Here is a 20,304-nt window from a genome sequence, read left to right as displayed (position 1 = left end):
TGTAACCGAGCAATTAGATAATGCTATTTCATTTGTAACATGATTAACAAATTCTTATAAGGAATCTTATCGGGGGCAGGAAGTGCACGGGGCAGGTGGATTGGACTTCTTGAGAAGCCACTGTGGAATTCTAGAGTTCAAGTGTATTTACCATTATCTGGTAGAAGCATGCTGTCAATTTTGGGTGAAAAAGCCTGTATAAATGACTTAATTTTTGTGCCACAGGGAGTGACATGGGATTACTGGGTAATCTTGTCTCCTCTCCGTTTCTTCTGCTTGTTTTAGTAGAAAGTGATGACAAAACACAATTAACATGTTCCAAATCAAGTCATTATGGAGGGCAGGGGAATTAAAATTGCTTTTCATACATAAAAATGGCATTTTGTTTCAGTCAGCACATTTGGCACAGTTTGATAATCTTTCTTTTTCTTTTAATCATGCTTCCTGCATATTGCAGTGTAACTAGGAAGTCCATTTGAGTGCCAGAGGATTAGTCATAATAGTGCAATCTAGAACGCTATATTTACTCTATAGAATGTTTTACCATACCTGATTAAACAGCCCTAGAAGCTCCCTCTGTTTAAGATAGCAGCTGCCATTTTAGCTTGGTTTCAGTAGCTTCTTTGCTGCACCTCTGGCTGCTGGTAGCTTAGATTACACAGCGCAGTTGGGAGGGGGAGAGAAGAAGGGAAAGGGAGAAAAAGGGGGGGTAAGAGAGGAGCAATCTGAGCAGCCGTGCCCTGAAGGATTTTTCTAAAAAGAAGGTAGTATGACACAGAAGAACATGTGTACACAAAAGAAGAAAATACATTCTGTGTTTCTTTTAATTGTGGACTCTGAGTGCATCTGAGTGTTTATGGCTGTATTATAATAAAGCTTACTTTCCTCAATGACATCATAGATATCATAGATCAATCAGATGGGCTTTAACATACTCACAGGGAGGCTGATTTATCAAAATTAGAATTTGTAAAATTTCCAGTTTTTCTAATTGGAAAAAACTTGAATGTGAGCTTATTTATTAAAAAACTTTAATTTCAAAAATGTAATCAATTAAAACTGTCAGAGTAAAAAGGAATTTCACAAAATCCTCTTCAATTGCAATGAGTTTATTAATGAGTCCCTACTTTTATAAAAATTTGAAAAAACTAAAATTGAAAAAAAAAACCCAAACACTTCAGTTTTGCTTAGGACATCTCCCATTGACTTTTACATAAACTTAATAGCTTTGTGATGCCACATTTTTACATTTGAGTTTTTTATGTTTTTCGCCCTTAATAAATCTCGAACATTTAAGTTTCTGAAGCTGTTAGTTGAGTTTGTGAGTTTTAGCTCAAGAAAACTTTAATTGTGGTTGAAACTTGAATTCAAATTCCTTGCAAATACTATTTGAATGAAACAGGGCTGTATTTTGTTCCCCTCACACCTCTGCTCGCTCATCAACACATGTGCAGTAAGGTTGGTGGAAGTGACATCTCACAGCCTGGTGGCTGGTTAAGGCAACTTTTTTCAAATCAACAAAAAAAAAGGATAAGTATATTAACTTTCATTTAAAGTTAAAATGTTGCTAGGCAAGTATACAGGTCAGTATATTCCCCTTGTAAGCAAGGAGAGGGATCACAAAGTAAAACCTTTATGGCTGCATAAAAGTTTTATTGTCAAGTTTGGTAAGAAAAAACGTGCTTTTCAAGCACTCAAGTTAGCTGGGACAGCAGAAACTTTCATCAGGTACAAGGAAGCAAATAAAGCATGCAAAAAAGCTATCAGGCAAGCTAAAATAGAGATGGAAAGGGATATTGCAGCTAGGAGTAAAAGGAATCCAAAATTATTTTTTTATACTGTATATAAATAGTAAAAAAATGAAGCAAAAAGAGTGATACCCTTATTATCACAAGGGGGTCAGATGGTTGATGAGAACAGGGAAAAAGCAGAAATTCTGAACTTTTATTTTTCATCTGTCTATACATCTGAGGAGCTAATGATTCATGAGTCACTCAGGAGGAAATTCAAAAGAGACTTGAACATGTCAAAGTAAACAAAGGTCCAGGATCGGATGGGATTCATCCCAGGGTACTAACTGAGCTTAGCTCCTGGATTGCCAAACCTCTTCACTTAATAAAAGGCACTAAGTTTGCCCAGGAGCAGTAAACCAATAAGATTTTAGTTTTGAGTTTTTGCCATTTAAATCTGTATGTGATTAACAAGATGCATTTAAGATCGTACTAGCAAATATTACTTTTGTTTTTCACACTTATGTTGGAATCTTTGTTTTCTACCCTTTGCAATTTTTATTTACCTTGATTGGCACACAGTGAGCAAGAAAGTAAGTGGAGCTTGGATCCATCATGCATAGCCTAAATGAATTTGTCAATAGAGTGGAAAAGCTGACAAAACAGTGGTGGCTTTCCATACTGATCTGACACTAAACAGAACTGAAAAGCCATATGCTTTGACTGCAGCGGCTGCCTCAGTTGATTCTGTAAGAAGCCAGGGCTCCCACTGCCGCTTCTAAAATTGCCTTTTTAAAAAAAAAAAAAAAAACAAAACTATTTTTACATTGGAGAAAAAAGGCTAGAAATGGGGCGGGGAGAAAACTGACTTTTAATATTTCTGATTGAAGTGAAGCAGAAAAAAAAGATTAAAAAACAAAAATAAATAAAGCAAGAAGTATATGTCCCAAGTCATAGTAAAAATTGTAGAGCAGCTGTTCGGAAGGTGTGTGCATTATACCTAATATCACAGTGTCACACAGGAAAAAATAATTACAAAACTCAAAACAGTTTTATTGACTGCAAAGTGATTTAACGAAGTAGCAACAGCACATTACAGGGTTCATATATGTCTCAAGTTCAGTTGCAGTCCTTAAAGTCAGTTGCATGTAAACAATTGTCAGCAAAGGTACTTGCATCAAAAAGTGCTCCTTGTACTATAGTTGTGCTCTGCGCCACTAAGTCTTTCCTGCCTTGGAATGTATTAAGCATGGGCGTCCGCAGAAAATTTTACAAGGGGGGGCAAGTAAGCTAGCATCATCCTGCAACAGACAAATATATATATATACATATACATGATGTAAACTCTCACTGGGTGCCAGACTGGAGCGGCTTTCAGAAGGTCGTGATGTCACAGTCACGTGACCAGAATGTGGGCGGGGACAGTTTGAAGTCACTTAGGGGCGTGTCCAGCGCCTGTATCTGCTAGGGAAAAGCCCGCCTCCTCACAGTGCCACATGAGAAACGGGGAGAGGAGTTGAGGTGAAGGTTGTAGTAATAGGGGGCATGGACGGTGCAGATGTGTACAGATAGAGGGGCTGCGAGTGGAGCTGCGCTTACGGAACTGGGGTGGGTGTGAGGGTCATACCGAGCGGCTACAGGAGCTACAGAAAGGGCTTCAGGGAGCGGCCGGTGTGATGCGTCCAGTTGTGCGGCCGAAGGCGGGGCACCCTTTCATTTGTTTGGGATTTGGGGGGGAGGCATGGGAGTGTGTATGTGTGGGAATGCTAGGGGTGGGCAGGCTCTCTCTTAGCGGGGCAAATGGATAGGAGCAGCGATAGTGCTGCACATGTACATGTAGACAGAGGGCAACTGGAGTAGAACAGTATATAGTGTTGCACATATGTAATATAACTAATAATATCCCGGGATCGCCTCTAAAATTACAGTCCTGTGTTTGGACTCACTGGCCAGTTCCAACCTGTATGGAAACAACATCGGTGCGGGAAACATTCACAGGAGACAGTGGTTTATTTTATGAGGGTCGAGCAGCTGCACTCAAACCCAACATAACCCTGTGCCATGTAAGCGCCTATGGACCCTCCTCAGACAGCTGCCGCTGGACTGTCTGCCGGCCGTAGGTGGCGCTGCTATCAGGTGGCGCTGCCTCTGACGTCACGAGTGGGAAGTGCCGGGGAGATGCTGCAGCCGGCAAGTCAGAAGTCCGACTGAGGGTTTTTTTGCTACTTTTCCAGGGGGGCATAGGCTGAGGGTGACTTTTTTGTTTGGGGAGGCTAAAGTTGGCCCATACACAGACTGACCTACAGCTAATGTGAGACTTGTGAGTGGATTCGCTGCTGGTGTAAAAAATTAACCTCCCAACTACCTTTTGCCGTTCCCACTGACTTCCAGGGATACTGTGCAAAAGTGCGGGGGGTGCTTTTTTTTACCCTAAAATGTTTAGGGTAAATTTATTTACCCAGTTATTTAGCTTTTTGTTTAGCAGCTCTCCATTTGGTTTTTCAGCAGCTATCTGGTTGCTAAGGTCTTATTTACCCTAGCAACCAGGTAGTGGTTTAAACAAGAGATGGGAATATGAATAGTTAAGGGGCCTACTTGGAAAAATAAGTAATACAAAATTATAATAATAATAAAATTGTAGCCTCACAGAGCAATATTTTTGGCCCCCATTTGAAATCTGGAAAGAGGCAGAACAGAGGCAAATTATTCAAAAAAATTAATTAGGAAGACCAATTGCAAAGTTGCTAGGAATAAGCATAACATTTCTAGTTTCATAACATACTAAAGGTTAACTTAAAAGTGAACCACCCCTGTAGATGTGTTTATGTTAGTCTTATAGCAAGAAAGGCAGTGGGTACTGACTCCCCATTATATACAGTGAGACGCAGTCCGTATTTACAAACCCAGCACATTATATACAGTGAGAAGCAGTGGGTACTGATGGCAGATATTCAGGCCCTGGCACTATAACACTGGCACTGATACACAACATTGGCTCCACTGTAACTTACTATAAATGAACAAAACAATGACAAAAAAAAAAAATAGTAAGTGCAAAAAACAACAACAAATATACAAACACACAATGAGCTTTTTCAGAGGGAAAGAGTTAACTTACCCTCCATCTGTTAGGGTAGGGGATAGATTACAAATTATTATAGATGTCAGGTCAGGCAAAAAACAATTTAATGTCAGCTAGTGATTCTTTAGAACTGTATAGTACCTGTGTATAGTACCTGTGGGATGAAATCTGCAGCAAAAGTTGAGAGTTGGTTCTTAGGTAAAGTTACAGCTGCAGATTCTTCTGCAGATTTTTTTTGCAAAATCTCCCGATCCCTGTGTGCATCTGTGCTCTGATTGGTCAATTTTACTGTCTGTCAAGAAAGCTGTACTCTGATTGGAGAATCCACAAGAAGAAAGATCCAATCGGAACACAGCAAAACGGGCTTGCAAGCTTTCCAGGACAGCTTTTCCAAGCAGGTTTGGGGAGGCTTAGGGGCTGATTTACTAACCCACGAATCCGACCCGAATTGGAAAAGTTCCGACTTGAAAACGAACATTTTGCGACTTTTTCGTATGTTTTGCGATTTTTTCGGCGTCTTTACGAATTTTTCGTTACCAATACGATTTTTGCGTAAAAACGCGAGTTTTTCGTAGCCATTACGAAAGTTGCGTAAAATCTTGCGATTTTTCCGTAGCGTTAAAACTTACGCGAAAAGTTGCGCCTTTTTCGTAGCGTTAAAACTTAAAAGGTGCGAAGTTTCGCGTAAGTTTTAACGCTACGAAAAAAGCGCAACTTTTTGCGCAAGTTTTAACGCTACGAAAAATCGCAAGATTTTACGCAACTTTCGTAATGGCTACGAAAAACTCGCGTTTTTACGCAAAAATCGTATTGGTAACGAAAAATTCGTAAAGACGCCGAAAAAATCGCAAAAATACGAAAAAATCGCAAAATACCGATCTTTACGAAAAAAACGCAATCGGACTCATTTCGACCCGTTCGTGGGTTAGTAAATCAGCCCCTTAGCCTCCCCTAGCCTTATGGAAAATCCGCCTATGCAGGGGGGGGCAAGTGCCCCCTCTTGCCCCCTTCTGTGGACGCCCATGGTATTAAGTGCTGCTTTGCATGAAAGCATAGGCCGCACATATAACTTGCACGCCGAACCCCAGAAATAAGGCCAGGCAGACTTTGCACTTTGCTCACTGCACTTCTGCCCTTACATTTATTGGTACTGGCCTTTTAGTCTAGGCTCAAATTATTTAAGGTGTTACATAGTGTACTTACTTCAAGTCCAGTGTGCAAAGGGCAATTACTGTGCTTTTTGGCCACAGTACTAAGTTGTGTCCCATAGTTCCAAGAGCAGTGTGTAAGGGAGAGATGCACCTGACTTAATTTGTTTGCTTCAGCACAAATCAGGCACAACTGCTCTAAACATTTTTTACTTATGGAACTTGCCATTAAAATAATGTGAGTGCCTAATTCTACATCTATTGACAAAGCACACTGCCGAAATGCTGGAGGTGGTTGTATAAGAGGCTGTACTGAAATGAAATAAAATGGTGGGTCCCTATGCAGCCATACCATTTACACATGCTAAATACCCGTCACTGTGAAGCATCTGGCATAGAAAACTGCGGCTGTTTGTATCCCAGTTACTAAACCAGAAGTGAACATGGGCGTGGGAAATAGTTGGTTAACCACTAGGGTTTAGAATGTTGTATCTAATGTGCTAGTGATATTTTGATGATAGGCAGTTGTGGGCTCCGTCAGTTTGGGAGGTGCATAATATCTAGTATATATATTCATGTGTGTGTGTGTGTGTGTATATACTAAGAACCAGTACTTGGAATCTGTTGTTGGGTATTGGGCAGCATGGAAACATAATATTATAATATACAAACAGTTTTGCAGTCTAAAATGTAAGAGTGTAGATCGCAAACCTCGGTTAGAAAATATATCAGTAACTGTTCTGTATATTTGCAATTAAAGAGAATGATCATAAACTACTTAAAGCACTAATAATCATCCGGGAAGTGCAAGCTAGAAACGAGCGCACCTAATTGAATAGTGAGGCCTAATGGCTGCACAGCGGGAGACTGGGATGCACTTAGAGCAATATGGAAGGCATGAATTGAAGTAAACATCTGTGAGGTGAATTAAAAGGAATTTCTAAGAATGCTCCTAATTTGGCTGTGGTGTTTCTGAGTAGCAGTAATGAACCTGCATTATATTATTCCATGCTCTTAAGATTTGTTTTGTTACTACATAAGATTTCTACTCTACTTGTTTACTCTGTTATGTTTGTAAGTTCTGCATAATCACATGCTCATTGCTCGTAATATCTTGTACTTGTTACCATGGTAACCACCTATGGGTTGGGTAATTGCCCATGCATACATACAAAATGTATTCCTTTCTCTTTGCCCTTATATTCTATTAAACATGAAATGGTCAGCATGGCAGCATTGTTTTCTGATAATACATAGGATATATCTGACCATTTCCCCAGGTTTTTACTTGACCGTCTTGTAGACAGATACATGTATGTTCCTTTAAAATCTTGCACTTCTGTCACTAACACCTTTATCATCAACCTACAGCCCTGACACCCACTGAGACCCTTATAGGGCTTATTGTTAAAGGGGAACTCCACCTAAACGCAATTTAAGTTTTTTTAAAATTAAACATAATTTCATGAAACTTTGCATTATACATCAGTTATAATAATATGCAGCCTTTACATTATTTTTAATGTGATAATGTGGTTTGAAACAGTTACCTAAGCCCAGCCCCCTGACTAGTCCCCTCAGCCTGCCTTCAGCCTGCATCCTCCAAATCCCACAATTCCCTGCACACATGATTTTAGGAACATCACATTGCAATGCATTGTGGGTTATGTAGTTCCTGCACGCTGTCTGTAAGCTGTGGAGAAGTTGTAACAATTATTAATATCAATGTTTTTGTCCCTCTTCCCCTGCCAGGATTTCAAATTATGCAGCAAAAGAACTGTTAAGCAGTTCAGCATAAATTTAGGATACATTTTTTAAAAATTTTCATACTCATTGAAGGAACATATTACAGCGATAGCTATATTAGGGGGTTTCTGTGTTGTATGGGGCTCTTTAACAAATTTTGCTTAGGAAACCCGAGTTCCCCTTTAAGCTGGCCATACACAAGCTAATAAATAAAATACCTATTTTTCCCCTATAGATCAAGTCAACAGCTTTTTGACCCATGTATGGGGACCTTGCAAAGCCCTGATCAATATCAATAACACAGAGGTCTTGTTTACAAATCAGTCCCTAAATGGTTCCCATTCCAGGTCCCCCTGGCCACTGCTCTGGTCTCTCGTTGGGGGGGGGGGGGTCAATGCCTCAGTTTAGGAAACACTGCTTTAAGGGCTTGTTCAATTACAGAAGGTTCCTTTCATATATGTGTCAGTGTCAAAGCTTAATATTCAATATCATTCTTCTTTATTCAATTTGATGTAATCAAAACACTTAGGAACCTTCATCATACTTTGGCCTTCAGCATCCTGAAAATCTTTTAAAGGGGCCCCTTTGTTCAACGTTAGTTCATTGAATAGGGCTTGTGCAGAAAATACTTTTTGCCTATTGTTTTAATCTAGAATAATGTATGGTTATTGTTATTGTTATTTCTTGAGCTATTGTTATTTCTTGAGCTAAACAGGACAACTATGGAAACTGAAGCTACTCTATGTTTGGTTCTTGCAAGGTAGATACAGTAATTAAATTCACAGTGAACATAAAACAGGAGTCCATTATGCAGGGGGGTTATCTGTGCTCTTGTAAATCTAATTATGTACCTTTCAAGCACCTATCATGGAATATTTCAATTTTTTACACACATACTAATAGGCCCCTTAATGTATATTAATTTCTTTCACAATATATTTTAAATATAAATGTATTATTTTTATAATATTATACTATCAAATACTACTTATCCCAAGAATTAACATTGTGGATATGACTTGTACATTAATGACTGGTACATTAAGGATGTACTACTATGTGTTTTACATACTTGTTTGGTTTAACTTTGGGGTATAGGATGGGTGTGGTGTTTACTTACTTCATATGTGTTAACCCTATCATGCTTTGTATGTGTGTAGCCACCCGCTGCATGGCATACGTTAGAGTGTAACCCAGAACACTGGCACACTAATTCAGCACTTTAGCTTCTACAATCCCTGGCAGGGTTAAACGCCATATAGAGCTTAGTCCTATATTACTGCCATCCTATCCACACCCCTAATTCTCGACTAATGTTTTGCTGTACTAAAATTAAAGTTTCATGCTATAATATGCAGGGGTGGTTATCTCATCCCATTTTATGGCATTCTCCAAAAACAAAACTGAACTATGATGAGGATTTCATTTTGGGATTAATGAGGGAGTGAAATAAATGATTAGCAGATAGAAAGCAGAAATTCAGTGAGAAAAAGAGCATTTCCAAATCTAATTTGATTATGCATAATAATTTTTAAGACCTAATTAATTGTGGTTTGTTTTTGTTAATTGCAAAAACATGACTTTTCCATCAAAAGGTTTTTATTATATACGTTGCATATAGAAGCAAATGAGTTGTTTGGAACATGCACATAACACATAACACAATGCGCTCTGCAAAAATAGGCACCCAGCACCAAACTACACAATAATCTCCAAACTGCAGCAGGGACATGTTCCTATTATCTTTAACCTTTTTTAAAAATATATAAAACCAAGTGTTACTTATAACCTTTTGCCTACTGTAACTGCTCTTACTGTACCAAATGAAATAGTGTTTCTGCACACATTGCATAATGTTCAAACAGCTATTTTTTTTTTTTTAAATGTTAAAAAAAAAGTAACACCAAAAAATGAAAGTACTTAAAAGTAATTAAAATATAATGTACTGTTGCCCTGCACTGGTAAAAGTTCTGTGTTTGTTCAGAAACACTACTATAGTTTTTATAAATAAGCTGCTGTGTAGGGCAGCCATTTAAGATGGAAAGGAGAAAAGGCACAGGTTACATAGCAGATAACAGTCAAACTCTGTAGAATACAATGGTGTTTTACAGAGCTTATTTGTTATCTGCTATGTAACTTGTGCCTTTAGCCTTATTTCTATATCAATAGCTACCCTATGGCTATAGCTTTGTTTATTTAAACTATTGTACTTCTAAAGCAAACACACAAATTTTATCAGTGCAGGGCAACAGTACATTATGGGGCTCATTTACTAACCATTGATTTTTAATTTGAAACTCGGATTTGAATTTTTTCCAAAAAGTTGCAGAGAAAAATTGCTTACTGTGTTTAAACTGCTAAAAATCTGAATTCAGCAATTCGCTATTAAACAAGTCCATGTAGAAGTCAATAGCAAAGGTCCATCCCTTTCCTTGAAGTTCTTTCTTTTGTCTCATAACTTTAGAGATTTCTCTGGGTTTTGCCCGAAAATCATGGCTTTTTCTAATTAATTCAGGATTTTCACTGGGACAATTCGAAAAAGCTGCGTTTTGAGTTTTTTACGACTTTTCGCACAGCGACTTTCTTTTTTCCTTGCGTCTTTTTCTAGTAAATATTAGACATTCAGGAAAATGAGTTTAGTTGAATTTGAGAACTAAAAAAAAGGAATGATAGAGTTTTAGTAAATTTGCCCCTATATGTTAATTACTTTGATACATATTTTTTGGTGTTACTGTTCCTTTAACAACTGCACTTTATATGCAGGCTGTCTGTAACAAGGAATTGTGTAGGCGCTGATAATGAGGTAGTGATATTGATCCTTTACAAATAAGCCATATTTATAAGCATATTTATATACGATCATGAAAGGAAATCTTATTCCATTTGTCTTCTCTAACTGCAGGTAGTGCTTCCAACATTTATTTTGGAGAAAAGGTCCTTGCTGGAGATGTATGCAAATTTCATGGCCCATCCAGACCTGTTTTTGTCCATTGCAGCTGGTGCGACTCCTGAGGAAAGAATCATCTGCTTTGTGGAATATTACCTAACAGCCTTTCATGAGGGTCGGAAAGGTGCTGTTGCCAAGAAGCCCTATAATCCAGTTCTGGGTGAAACGTTTCATTGCAGTTGGGATGTTCCCAAGGAAAATGTGAAAAGTTTCCGAACTCAAAGTGCCTCTAAAGAAACAGTCCCACCTCCGAGTTCTAGCGGAGAGGCATACAAGCTGCGGTTTGTAGCCGAGCAAGTGTCTCATCATCCGCCAGTGTCTTGTTTTTACTGTGAGTGCAAAGAGAAGAAAATGTGTGTAAATGCCCATGTGTGGACCAAAAGCAAATTCCTGGGGATGTCAGTTGGTGTATCCATGGTGGGAGAAGGTACGTGAGGGCCGAATGTCATTCTTTTACTAATCATTGTTATGCAATAACGTTAAGGCAAAGTGACTATTAATAGTAGTGGTATTAGGGTTTTTTTTTGCATGTATTCACTTTTTTTTTTTGGAATTTTGAAAAAGAGATCATGAGGAGAATTGATTAACAGTGATGGAATATAAGAAGTATATACACCACCATCTGAAAACTGCAAGAGATAGAGATATAGTCCAGTCATTTCTATTCCAGGGACTTGTAAATTACCAAGTTATTGGATTTTGCTTTTAAGCGTAAACCCACCCAAACAAAGTATGTCTGCAGCAAAGGCTCAGTTTATTTTACATGTGCTTTGTCCACCTTAAAATTAACTTTTAGTAGTTTGATGTAATATGATATTCTAAAATCATTTGCAATTGGTCTGCATTTTTTGTGGTATTTCAATTATTTTGCTTTCTGTTCAGCAACTAGGCAGTGCTTTGAATGAGAGACAGGAACGTGAGTAGTAGAGGGACTGAACAGGAAGTTACAAAAGTAAGAATAACAAGAAAAGTGTGGCCTTACAGAGCAAAAGTGTTTGGCTAACATGGATATTCAGCCTTCATAGTTATGTATATTATCAAACACAAGATGTAAAAGTGTATATCTACTATACTGGTTCTATCTAGCAAGCACTAAATAGTAGGCCAAATTGCCATGTTACCCAGCATTCCAGAGTAATTTTATGCAAGCAACCTGTGCCAGATTTATTAACACTGGTACAAAAGCTGTATTTATCTGGGAAATAATATCATCATAAATGAGCCCAGTATTTGCATCTAACACCACAAAATAATTTTCTTTTAGAAAATATCCCTTGTTAAAGAATAACCTGGAAAGAATAAAAATAATAACTAGAAAGGGAAGTTTGAGAACAAACTTCATCTTGGGTTGAAAAAAGTGAAGTCACTGAATGAAATCTGATCCGTTGTTGGCTCTGCCCACTTTTCTAACCTTGGACCACAGTTATATAGTAAAAACCACTGTGCAAAGTTTGGGGACCCTGGTTTTAATAGTGTCTGAATGGCAGCAACTTAAATTTCCCCACTGAAAGTCAAGAGTGACTGATTGGCCCCACCTCCTTTTTTTTTACCTGGAACTGCAGTTACCCAGTGACTAACTCTGCAAATTTAAACCAATAAAAGTCAATAGGTAAATTGTGATTGGTGGTGGGTGGTTCCGCCCACTTTTTCTAACCTTGAGTCGAAGTCACCCAGTGACAAACAGTGGGCACCCTGGCATAAATAGTGTGAGAATGGCAGCATTTTAAATTTAAACCAATAAAATTCAATGCATGAAATCTGATTGGCTATTAGAGGCCCAACCCACTTTTACTATTTTTGAACTGCAGTCCCCCAGTGACCAATTTTGCAAAGTTTGTGACACTGACGGCATTTTACACTTCACCATTGAAAGTAAATAGGTAAAATGTGATTAGCTGTTGGTGGCTCCACCCACTTTTTTCTAACTTTGAATGGCAATACCCAGTGACTAACTTTGGAAAGTTTAACGACCCTGTAATTAATATTTAAATAATAGCATCAGTTTAAATATAAACCAATGAAATTTAATGGGTGGAAATGGATTGGCTGTCCGTGGCTCCGCCCACTTGTTCTAACCCTGAGCAAGAAGGGGTGGGAACTTTATTATCACGGGGGGTACGTTGGTTGATGAGAATGGGGAAAAAGCAGAAATTTTGAACTCTTATTTTTCATCTGTCTATACATCTGAGGAGCCACCTAATGAAGGCTTCCCTTTTAATATACCCAGTTCTAGTAATTTAGCTACTGACGCGTGGGTCACTCAGGAGGAAATTCAAAAGAGACTTGAACATGTAAAGGTAAACAAAGGTCCAGGTCCGGATGGGATTCATCCCAGGGTATTAAATGAGCTGAGCGCTGTGATTGCCAAACCTCTTCACATAATTTTTCAGGATTCGTTGAGGTTTGGCATGGTGCCGAGAGACTGGCGGATTGCTAATGTGGTGCCATTATTTAAAAAGGGATCTCGTTCTCAGCCTGAAAACTATAGGCCTGTTAGTCTGACATCAGTAGTAGGAAAGCTTCTGGAAGGGGTAATAAGGGATAGGATAGTTGAATACATTGCAGTTCACAATACTATTAGTTTGTGCCAGCATGGTTTTATGCGTAACAGATCTTGTCAGACTAATTTAGTTGCCTTTTATGAGGAGGTGAGCAGGAACCTTGATGCTGGAATGGCAGTTGATGTCATCTACTTAGATTTTGCTAAAGCGTTTGATACAGTACCTCACAGAAGGTTAATGATCAAATTGAGGAATATTGGCCTAGAACATAATATTTGTAATTGGATAGAGAACTGGCTGAAGGATAGATTACAAAGAGTGGTTGTAAATGGAACATTTTCTAATTGGACCAGTGTGGTTAGTGGAGTACCGCAGGGGTCTGTCCTTGGTCCTTTGCTTTTTAACTTGTTTATTAATGACCTGGAGGTGGGCATAGACAGTACTGTTTCTATTTTTGCTGATGACACTAAATTGTGCAAAACTATAAGTTCCATGCAGGATGTTGGCGCTTTGCAGAGCGATTTGACAAAATTAGATAACTGGGCAGCAAACTGGAAAATGAGGTTCAATGTTGACAAGTGCAAAGTTATGCACTTTGGTAGAAATAATAGGAAAAGGTGATGTACCGTGTTAGCCAGTCAAAATGTTTACAGGGTAACCCTTTTGAAATAAAAAATAACAATACCACTTTTGTTATTTTTTATTTCAAAAGGGTTACCCTGTAAACGTAGAAATAATATAAACGCAAACTATCTACTGAATGGTAGTGTGTTGGGGGTTTCCTTAATGGAGAAGGATCTAGGGGTTTTTGTAGATCACAAGTTGTCCAATTCCAGGCAGTATCATTCTGTGGCTACTACAGCAAATAAAGTGCTGTCTTGTATAAAAAAGGCATTGACTCAAGGGATGAGAACATATTTTTGCCTCTTTATAGGTCCCTGGTAAGGCCTCACCTTGAGTATGCAGTGCAGTTTTGGGCTCCAGTCCTTAAGAAGGATATTAATGAGCTGGAGAGAGTGCAGAGACGTGCAACTAAACTGGTTAAGGGGATGGAAGATTTAAACTATGAGGTTAGACTGTCGAGGTTGGGGTTGTTTTCTCTGGAAAAGAGGCGCTTGCGAGGGGACATGATTACTCTGTACAAGTACATTAGAGGGGATTATAGGCAGTTGGGAGATGTTCTTTTTTCCCATAAAAACAATCAGCGCACCAGAGGTCACCCCTATAGATTCGAGGAACAGAGCTTCCATTTGAAGCAGCGTAGGTGGTTTTTCACGGTGATGGCAGTGAGGTTGTGGAATGCCCTTCCTAGTGATGTGGTATTGGCAGACTCTGTTAATGCCTTTAAGAGGGGCCTGGATGAGTTCTTGAACAATCAGAATATCCAAGGCTATTGTGATACTAATATCTACAGTTAGTACTACTGGTTGTATATATATAGTTTATGTATGTGAGTGTATAGATTGGTTAGTATAGGTTGTGTGCTGGGTTTACTCGGATGGGTTGAACTTGATGGACAATGGTCTTTTTTCAACCCTATGTAACTATGTAACTATGTAACATAGTCAGCCAGTGACTATGTGACTGTGCAAAGTTTGGGAACCCTGACATAAATAGTGTGAGAAAGGCAGCATTTTAAATTTAAACACAAAAAAATTCAATAGGTGAAGTCTGATTGGCTGTTAGTGGCTCCACCACTTTTTAAAACCTAAAAATGCAGTCCCATAGTGACCCTGGTGTTAATACTGTTAGAATGGCAGCAGGCAGAATTTCCCCATTGAAAATCAACAGTTAAAATCTGATTGGCTGTTGGTGGCTCCACCCACTTTTTCTAACTCTGGACTGCAGTTACCAGGTGACTAGCTCTGCAAAGTTTGGGGACCTTAGTATTAATATTTAAAGCATGGCAGCAATTTAAATTTAAACATATGAAGTCTATAGGTGAAATCTGATTGGCTGTTGTTGGCCCTGCCCACTTTTCTCAACTTGGAACATAGTCACTCAGTGACAAACAGTGCAAAGTTTTGGGACCCTGACATTAAACATGTGAGAATGGCAGCAGTTAAAATTTCCCCACTGAAAACAATGAAAGAAATGCGATTGGCTTTTGGAGGCCCCGCCCACTTTTTCTAACCTTTAGTATGAAGTCACCCAATGACTGACTGTGCAAAGTTTGGGAACCCTGGCATCAAACCAATAAAATTCAATTGGTGAAATCTGATTGGCTGTTGGTGGCTCCGCCTAGTTTTCAAAACTAAAACTGCAGTTCCCTAGTGACCAACTGTGAAAAGTTTGGGGACCCTGGTGTTAATACTGTGAGAATGGCAGCAGGTTGGATTTCCCCATTGAAAGTCAATAGGTAAAATCTAATTGGCTGTTGGTGGCTCCGCCCACTTTTTCTAACCTTGAACCACGGTTACCTGGTGCCTAACCCTTCAAAGTTTGGGGCCCCGGCGTTATTACTGTGAGAATGGCAGCAGGTTAAATATCTGCCAGGTCAAGGTAAAATCTGATTGGCTGTTCACAGCTCCGCATACTTTTGGGCATCCAACAATCATATTTTCATTCAGGCTGAGCCCATGACTATGTGATTCAAGTTTGGGGAGCGTAGCCTCTAAGCTGTAAGATTGGCAGCAATTTCAATATCCCCATAAAAGTCAATGGTTGAAATTTGATTGGCAGTTGTTGGCCCCTCCCACTTTGGGGTCATTCAACAAATGTTGCTGTTTCATTCGGGGTGACCCCATGATTATGTTATTCAAGTTTGGGGGGTGTAGCTTCAAAGCTGTAAGTGTGGCAGCAGTTTGAAAATCTTCCCTGTCAAAGTCAATGGGAAAATTGGGGTGTTCGGAGCGGCGCCACAAAAAGACGGGGGGGCGGATCGCTTAGAAAAGCACAAGCAACCTGCTCCGCTATAGGGCAAAGAAGTGTGGAGAGTTTGGGTGTTGTACCCCTAAAACTGTAGGAGGAGTAAGCGTTTAGAAAATGGGGGTCGCTAAGAATAAGAAGAAGCGGAAGAATAAGCTGAAGTTGAAGAACAGTATGTGGGGTTTTTCAACCCAACACAATAATAGCAATGATGATAATTATTACAACAAGTAAATAACCACACAAGCTGTGGTTAAACAAGATCTTGGCAAGTGAAAGATCCAAGTGCTGCTTTTCAATGAAACATTTATTTGGTTTCTGCACCTGGATGCATTCGAGTCCAAAAGATGATCCCCACTTCTCTGCGCCTGACATGCACGCAGGGCATTCCCCTCACACACTGATTAATAATTCACTCTCTGCTTATTTTATTCTTTTCCAGCTGCTGGTAAGCAGTACTCAGGGGGCCTAACAGCCTGTGTACTCAAAGCATTGCAAGAAGTATTTTGCTGTGTAGCAGTGCCGTCCAACTTCTTCCATATAATGGGACACTTATTCCCTATACTACATGTTTGGGGGACATATTATAATTAAAAAGGGATGTAACCCTAAGAGGTTAGTGGAGCTTTTGAACAATCCACATCTGGCCCTTGGACCTCCTGTTGGAAAGCCTTGCTTTATAGCTCCTATTTGTGATGGCCCTGCTCTCATTCTGATTTGGTAATGCATCTGTTTGGGAAGGAAAGCATTGCCCTGTATGGTTTCCTTCAGCCTGTGACACCAGATCATTCGACCTCCCCCCAACCACAAATGAGAGTCTCCTTGGCCGGGCTGCCAGCCCAGTCCTACCCTGCTCCGTGGTCATGCAATGTACTTGGCTTCCACTGAAGCAAACAGCAGTCACATTGAATCAAAGGTGCACTCGTGACGTGAGATTTCCCCTGGGAAAGAATGACTGACACATTTCTGGACAGTACTGGCCTGACACTTTCATTATAATACCTTTTTTTTTTTGCACAATATTTATAATATATTTTGTCCCTTTAGAGGATTTCATATCTTTTTATACAGTTTAAAACAGGGTAAGCAAGCCTTTACCAAAACAGGGTTCACTTTTTGAGACGTTATCTCATCAGGGTCCTCCACCCCATTCCGAAGGCTGTTTTCAAAATCTGAATAATGGGAAGCAGCTAAAAAGGTCATTTAAAAGGACCTTCAATGGACAATGTTCTACCTTAATGTCTACTGCTCACCAGCTCAAGTTCTTTTAACACCTAGCTAATGCATGTTGCATAAAGAATGATTGTACATTGTAGTTCTATTAAGTTATGTATATTGAGAGTTTGCAGACACATAGCCAGTGTGATAATGATTACACATTATAGCCAAAATAGTGTGAACTCTATGTGCCGTTAAAGCAGATCTAATCCCTAAAAACCAATATGGCTATAAAAATGCCTTATTTTATATAATGCACCAGCCTAAAGGTTCAGCATCTCTATAGCGCAAATGACCCAAGACTTCAGAGTTGTGCACAGGGGTCACTATCTTGGATTTTCTCAGTGGCACACACATGCTTTTTGTGTTTTAAGCAGCTGTTGAGAAGTCATAGCAAATGATCAGGCAGAAATGCCCAGGGTGTAACTACAGAGGAAGCAGACCGTGCAATTGCAATGGGGACCTGGGAGTGTAGAGGGCCTAGTAAGGTCATAATTAATTAGCAGTTTTGCCAATATCTTGGGGCCATAAATTGAATTTGCTGTGGGGCCCGTGACGCCACTGGGTTTGCTGTCGAAGAAGGAGTTAATTCTTTGACTTACATAAAAGCTTACAGTCACATATAATGTAATGAGAAGGCAAAGCAGTGTGCCATAGGCAGGTAGGTGGGTAGGTTTAAAGTTACTCCACTGACCACCAATGAGTTATTTTCTTAATGCCTAGGCCCTAGGGTCAAACAATTGCATTGCAATGAAGGGGATAGGAAAAGTTGGAGCAAGGGTCTCATCAATAAACCAATGTGGTCCCCAATCTGACTAAAAATCAAGAGTGTCCGATCTACATCTGGCCAATTTTGGCCAGATATTGGTCGGGGGAGGTCTGTCGGAGTCGGAGTTGGTCTTTAGAACCTAAATCGGCAGCAGAACTCTGTCCATGTATGGCCACCTGAAGTGTTAAGCCCTTAAAATGAACTAGTATTGTGATAAAATGAATACAATGTAAGTTAAATTGCAGGCATAAAAATTCCGAAGAGAGCTTGTTAAATCTATATTGATGCACATTTTATCACCAAGCAGGAACTATCATTACGGCTTGGTACAAGATTCTAACTGCTGGTTTTTGCCTCTAAATCAGGAAATGTTTTAAATGAAAAATAATAATACAGAATCACCCATGTTAAGATCCCCTTCACTACCCCTGTATAGATGGCCCTATATCTTAATTATACCTTTATTGGCCCACAGCCATATCTTTTCATAATTTCTTTTACTTTTCACTTTACCTCCAGCTATTTCTGCATTTCATAAATCATACTATGAAAGACTGCACAGCTCTAAAGCCAAAGCTGCCATCTGTGAAACTCTCACTTACATCATTGTGATCACCTGTACTGGAGATCATTGAGTTTCCTATTTGCTGCCAGATTCTTTGAAGTGCAGGTTGGCTGCTCCAGATGAATTTGGCCCGTATCCCAGGAATATTCACAGAGATTAAAGAAGCAAACGCATCCTCTTTACAGTTTAAATCTATAACATTTTTTCAGAATGGCATAATAAACGTATTCATGTACGCAGTATGCTTTGATTAGGCAAAGGCTATCCAGATGCAGAAATGGCGCATGTAGGTTGGGCCACTTTTTCTGTTTCTGTACAACAGAGATTTAAGGACAGATTTATCAAAAGGCAAATTGAAGAATATTTTCTTTCTCAACGAACAAAATCACTTTTCCTCTGTGGTTTAGATTTTTTTCTTTTTATCAGTTTTTCTTGTGTCTTCTTATTGGCATATTTCAGGAGCTCGGACACATTCTTACCAATTGGCATGATTTACTTTTTGTAAATATCTTTCACTCTAGTTACACAAGATTTGCTTTACTCATAAGGTCGTAACTCTAAACCAGTCACATTTCTGACTAGATTTTCTCTGCCGTTGATAAATACCCAAAAACAAAATAATACGAGCAATGATCTGTAAGATTTTGTAATGAAGAAATGTGTCCAAAATAACAAGAGGTACTATATAATTGTGGTTTGTGAGCTTTTGGCAACACAATAAGGACTTTGCAGTTGGATTTTTTCAAGTATGTGTTGGCCCTAGAGTGATGTAGCCTCCAGTTTGCAGGGAAATGGTCATTTTCAGAAAAGTAGTTTTACGTGGTTAAATCGTGCGCTAATATAGCATGCGGCAAAATATATATCGTGCGCAGTGGGAAAATACACACACGGTGGGAAATAACGCAAGAAAAACACTCATCGCGAGTTAAATAACGAAAAGAACATCATGTTTTAAGTATGACGCCTGTCATTGTAGTGAATCGAGCATTAAGTTGCAAAAAATAAGAAGCGATAAGATTTTTAACGCATGCTATAAATAGCACTCGTTTTATCGACCATTAGTGAATTGGCCCCATAGTGTGTATTGTTTAAAGTCTGACGTGATGATGTGCCAACTAATGACCTATATGTTTTGTTGGACCCTGCCCAACTTCCTCAGGGTCAAATAAGTTAATAAGCTTTAAATACTTGGCTTAATCCTTTGGTTGGAGTACTGTGTTGCTGTGGACTCATAGTTTTAGGTATATATTTATATAGCCATATTTATTGTACCCATATATGTCTTGTTCTATTAATACTCCATGTCACGCCACCAATATCCATTTGGATTTAGATAAGGGGTCTGACTGTACCACTCAAAGATGTTGACTATTCATTTATTGATTCCTAAGTACAATCCAGAGCTTGTTCTTTAAATTCTGCACTGCTGTTTTATTCTTTCTATGCATACATAGAAATACTGAAGAGAGGTGTCTGTAGTTTAGGTAGTCTAAGTTAGAACTTTCTATTCTAGCATAATGAAGACATTTTACTTGTTGTCCTTCATTTTTTATTGATTTCTGCCAGCCTATCATAAAGGGCCTATCTGCTGTAAAGTTCTTGGGATAGTTTTGATAGTGTAGTATCTCCTTAAAAAAGGAGTGTGCTCATGTTTAAAGGAGTATTTTATTTAATACTTAGGGGTGTATTTATTATGCTGTGTAAAACTAATTCGCCGAAAAAACGGAGTA

General features: G+C 39.1%; 1 protein-coding gene across 1 annotated transcript in view; it reads left to right on the top strand.

Moving 5' to 3' along the window:
* osbpl10 (oxysterol binding protein like 10) overlaps positions 1-20,304 on the top strand; it is a 205,078-nt gene that overhangs the window by 168,641 nt on the left and 16,133 nt on the right. The window contains exon 8 of the mRNA XM_002941816.5: positions 10,609-11,080. Within this exon, the coding sequence (XP_002941862.1) occupies positions 10,609-11,080 (472 nt within the window). The remainder of the gene's footprint in view (positions 1-10,608; positions 11,081-20,304) is intronic.

The sequence above is a fragment of the Xenopus tropicalis genome, chromosome 6, assembly GCF_000004195.4.
Source record: "Xenopus tropicalis strain Nigerian chromosome 6, UCB_Xtro_10.0, whole genome shotgun sequence".
Lineage (NCBI taxonomy): Eukaryota > Metazoa > Chordata > Amphibia > Anura > Pipidae > Xenopus > Xenopus tropicalis.
The sequence above is the reverse complement of the archived record's forward strand: the minus strand, read 5'-3'. Positions and strand labels throughout refer to the sequence as shown.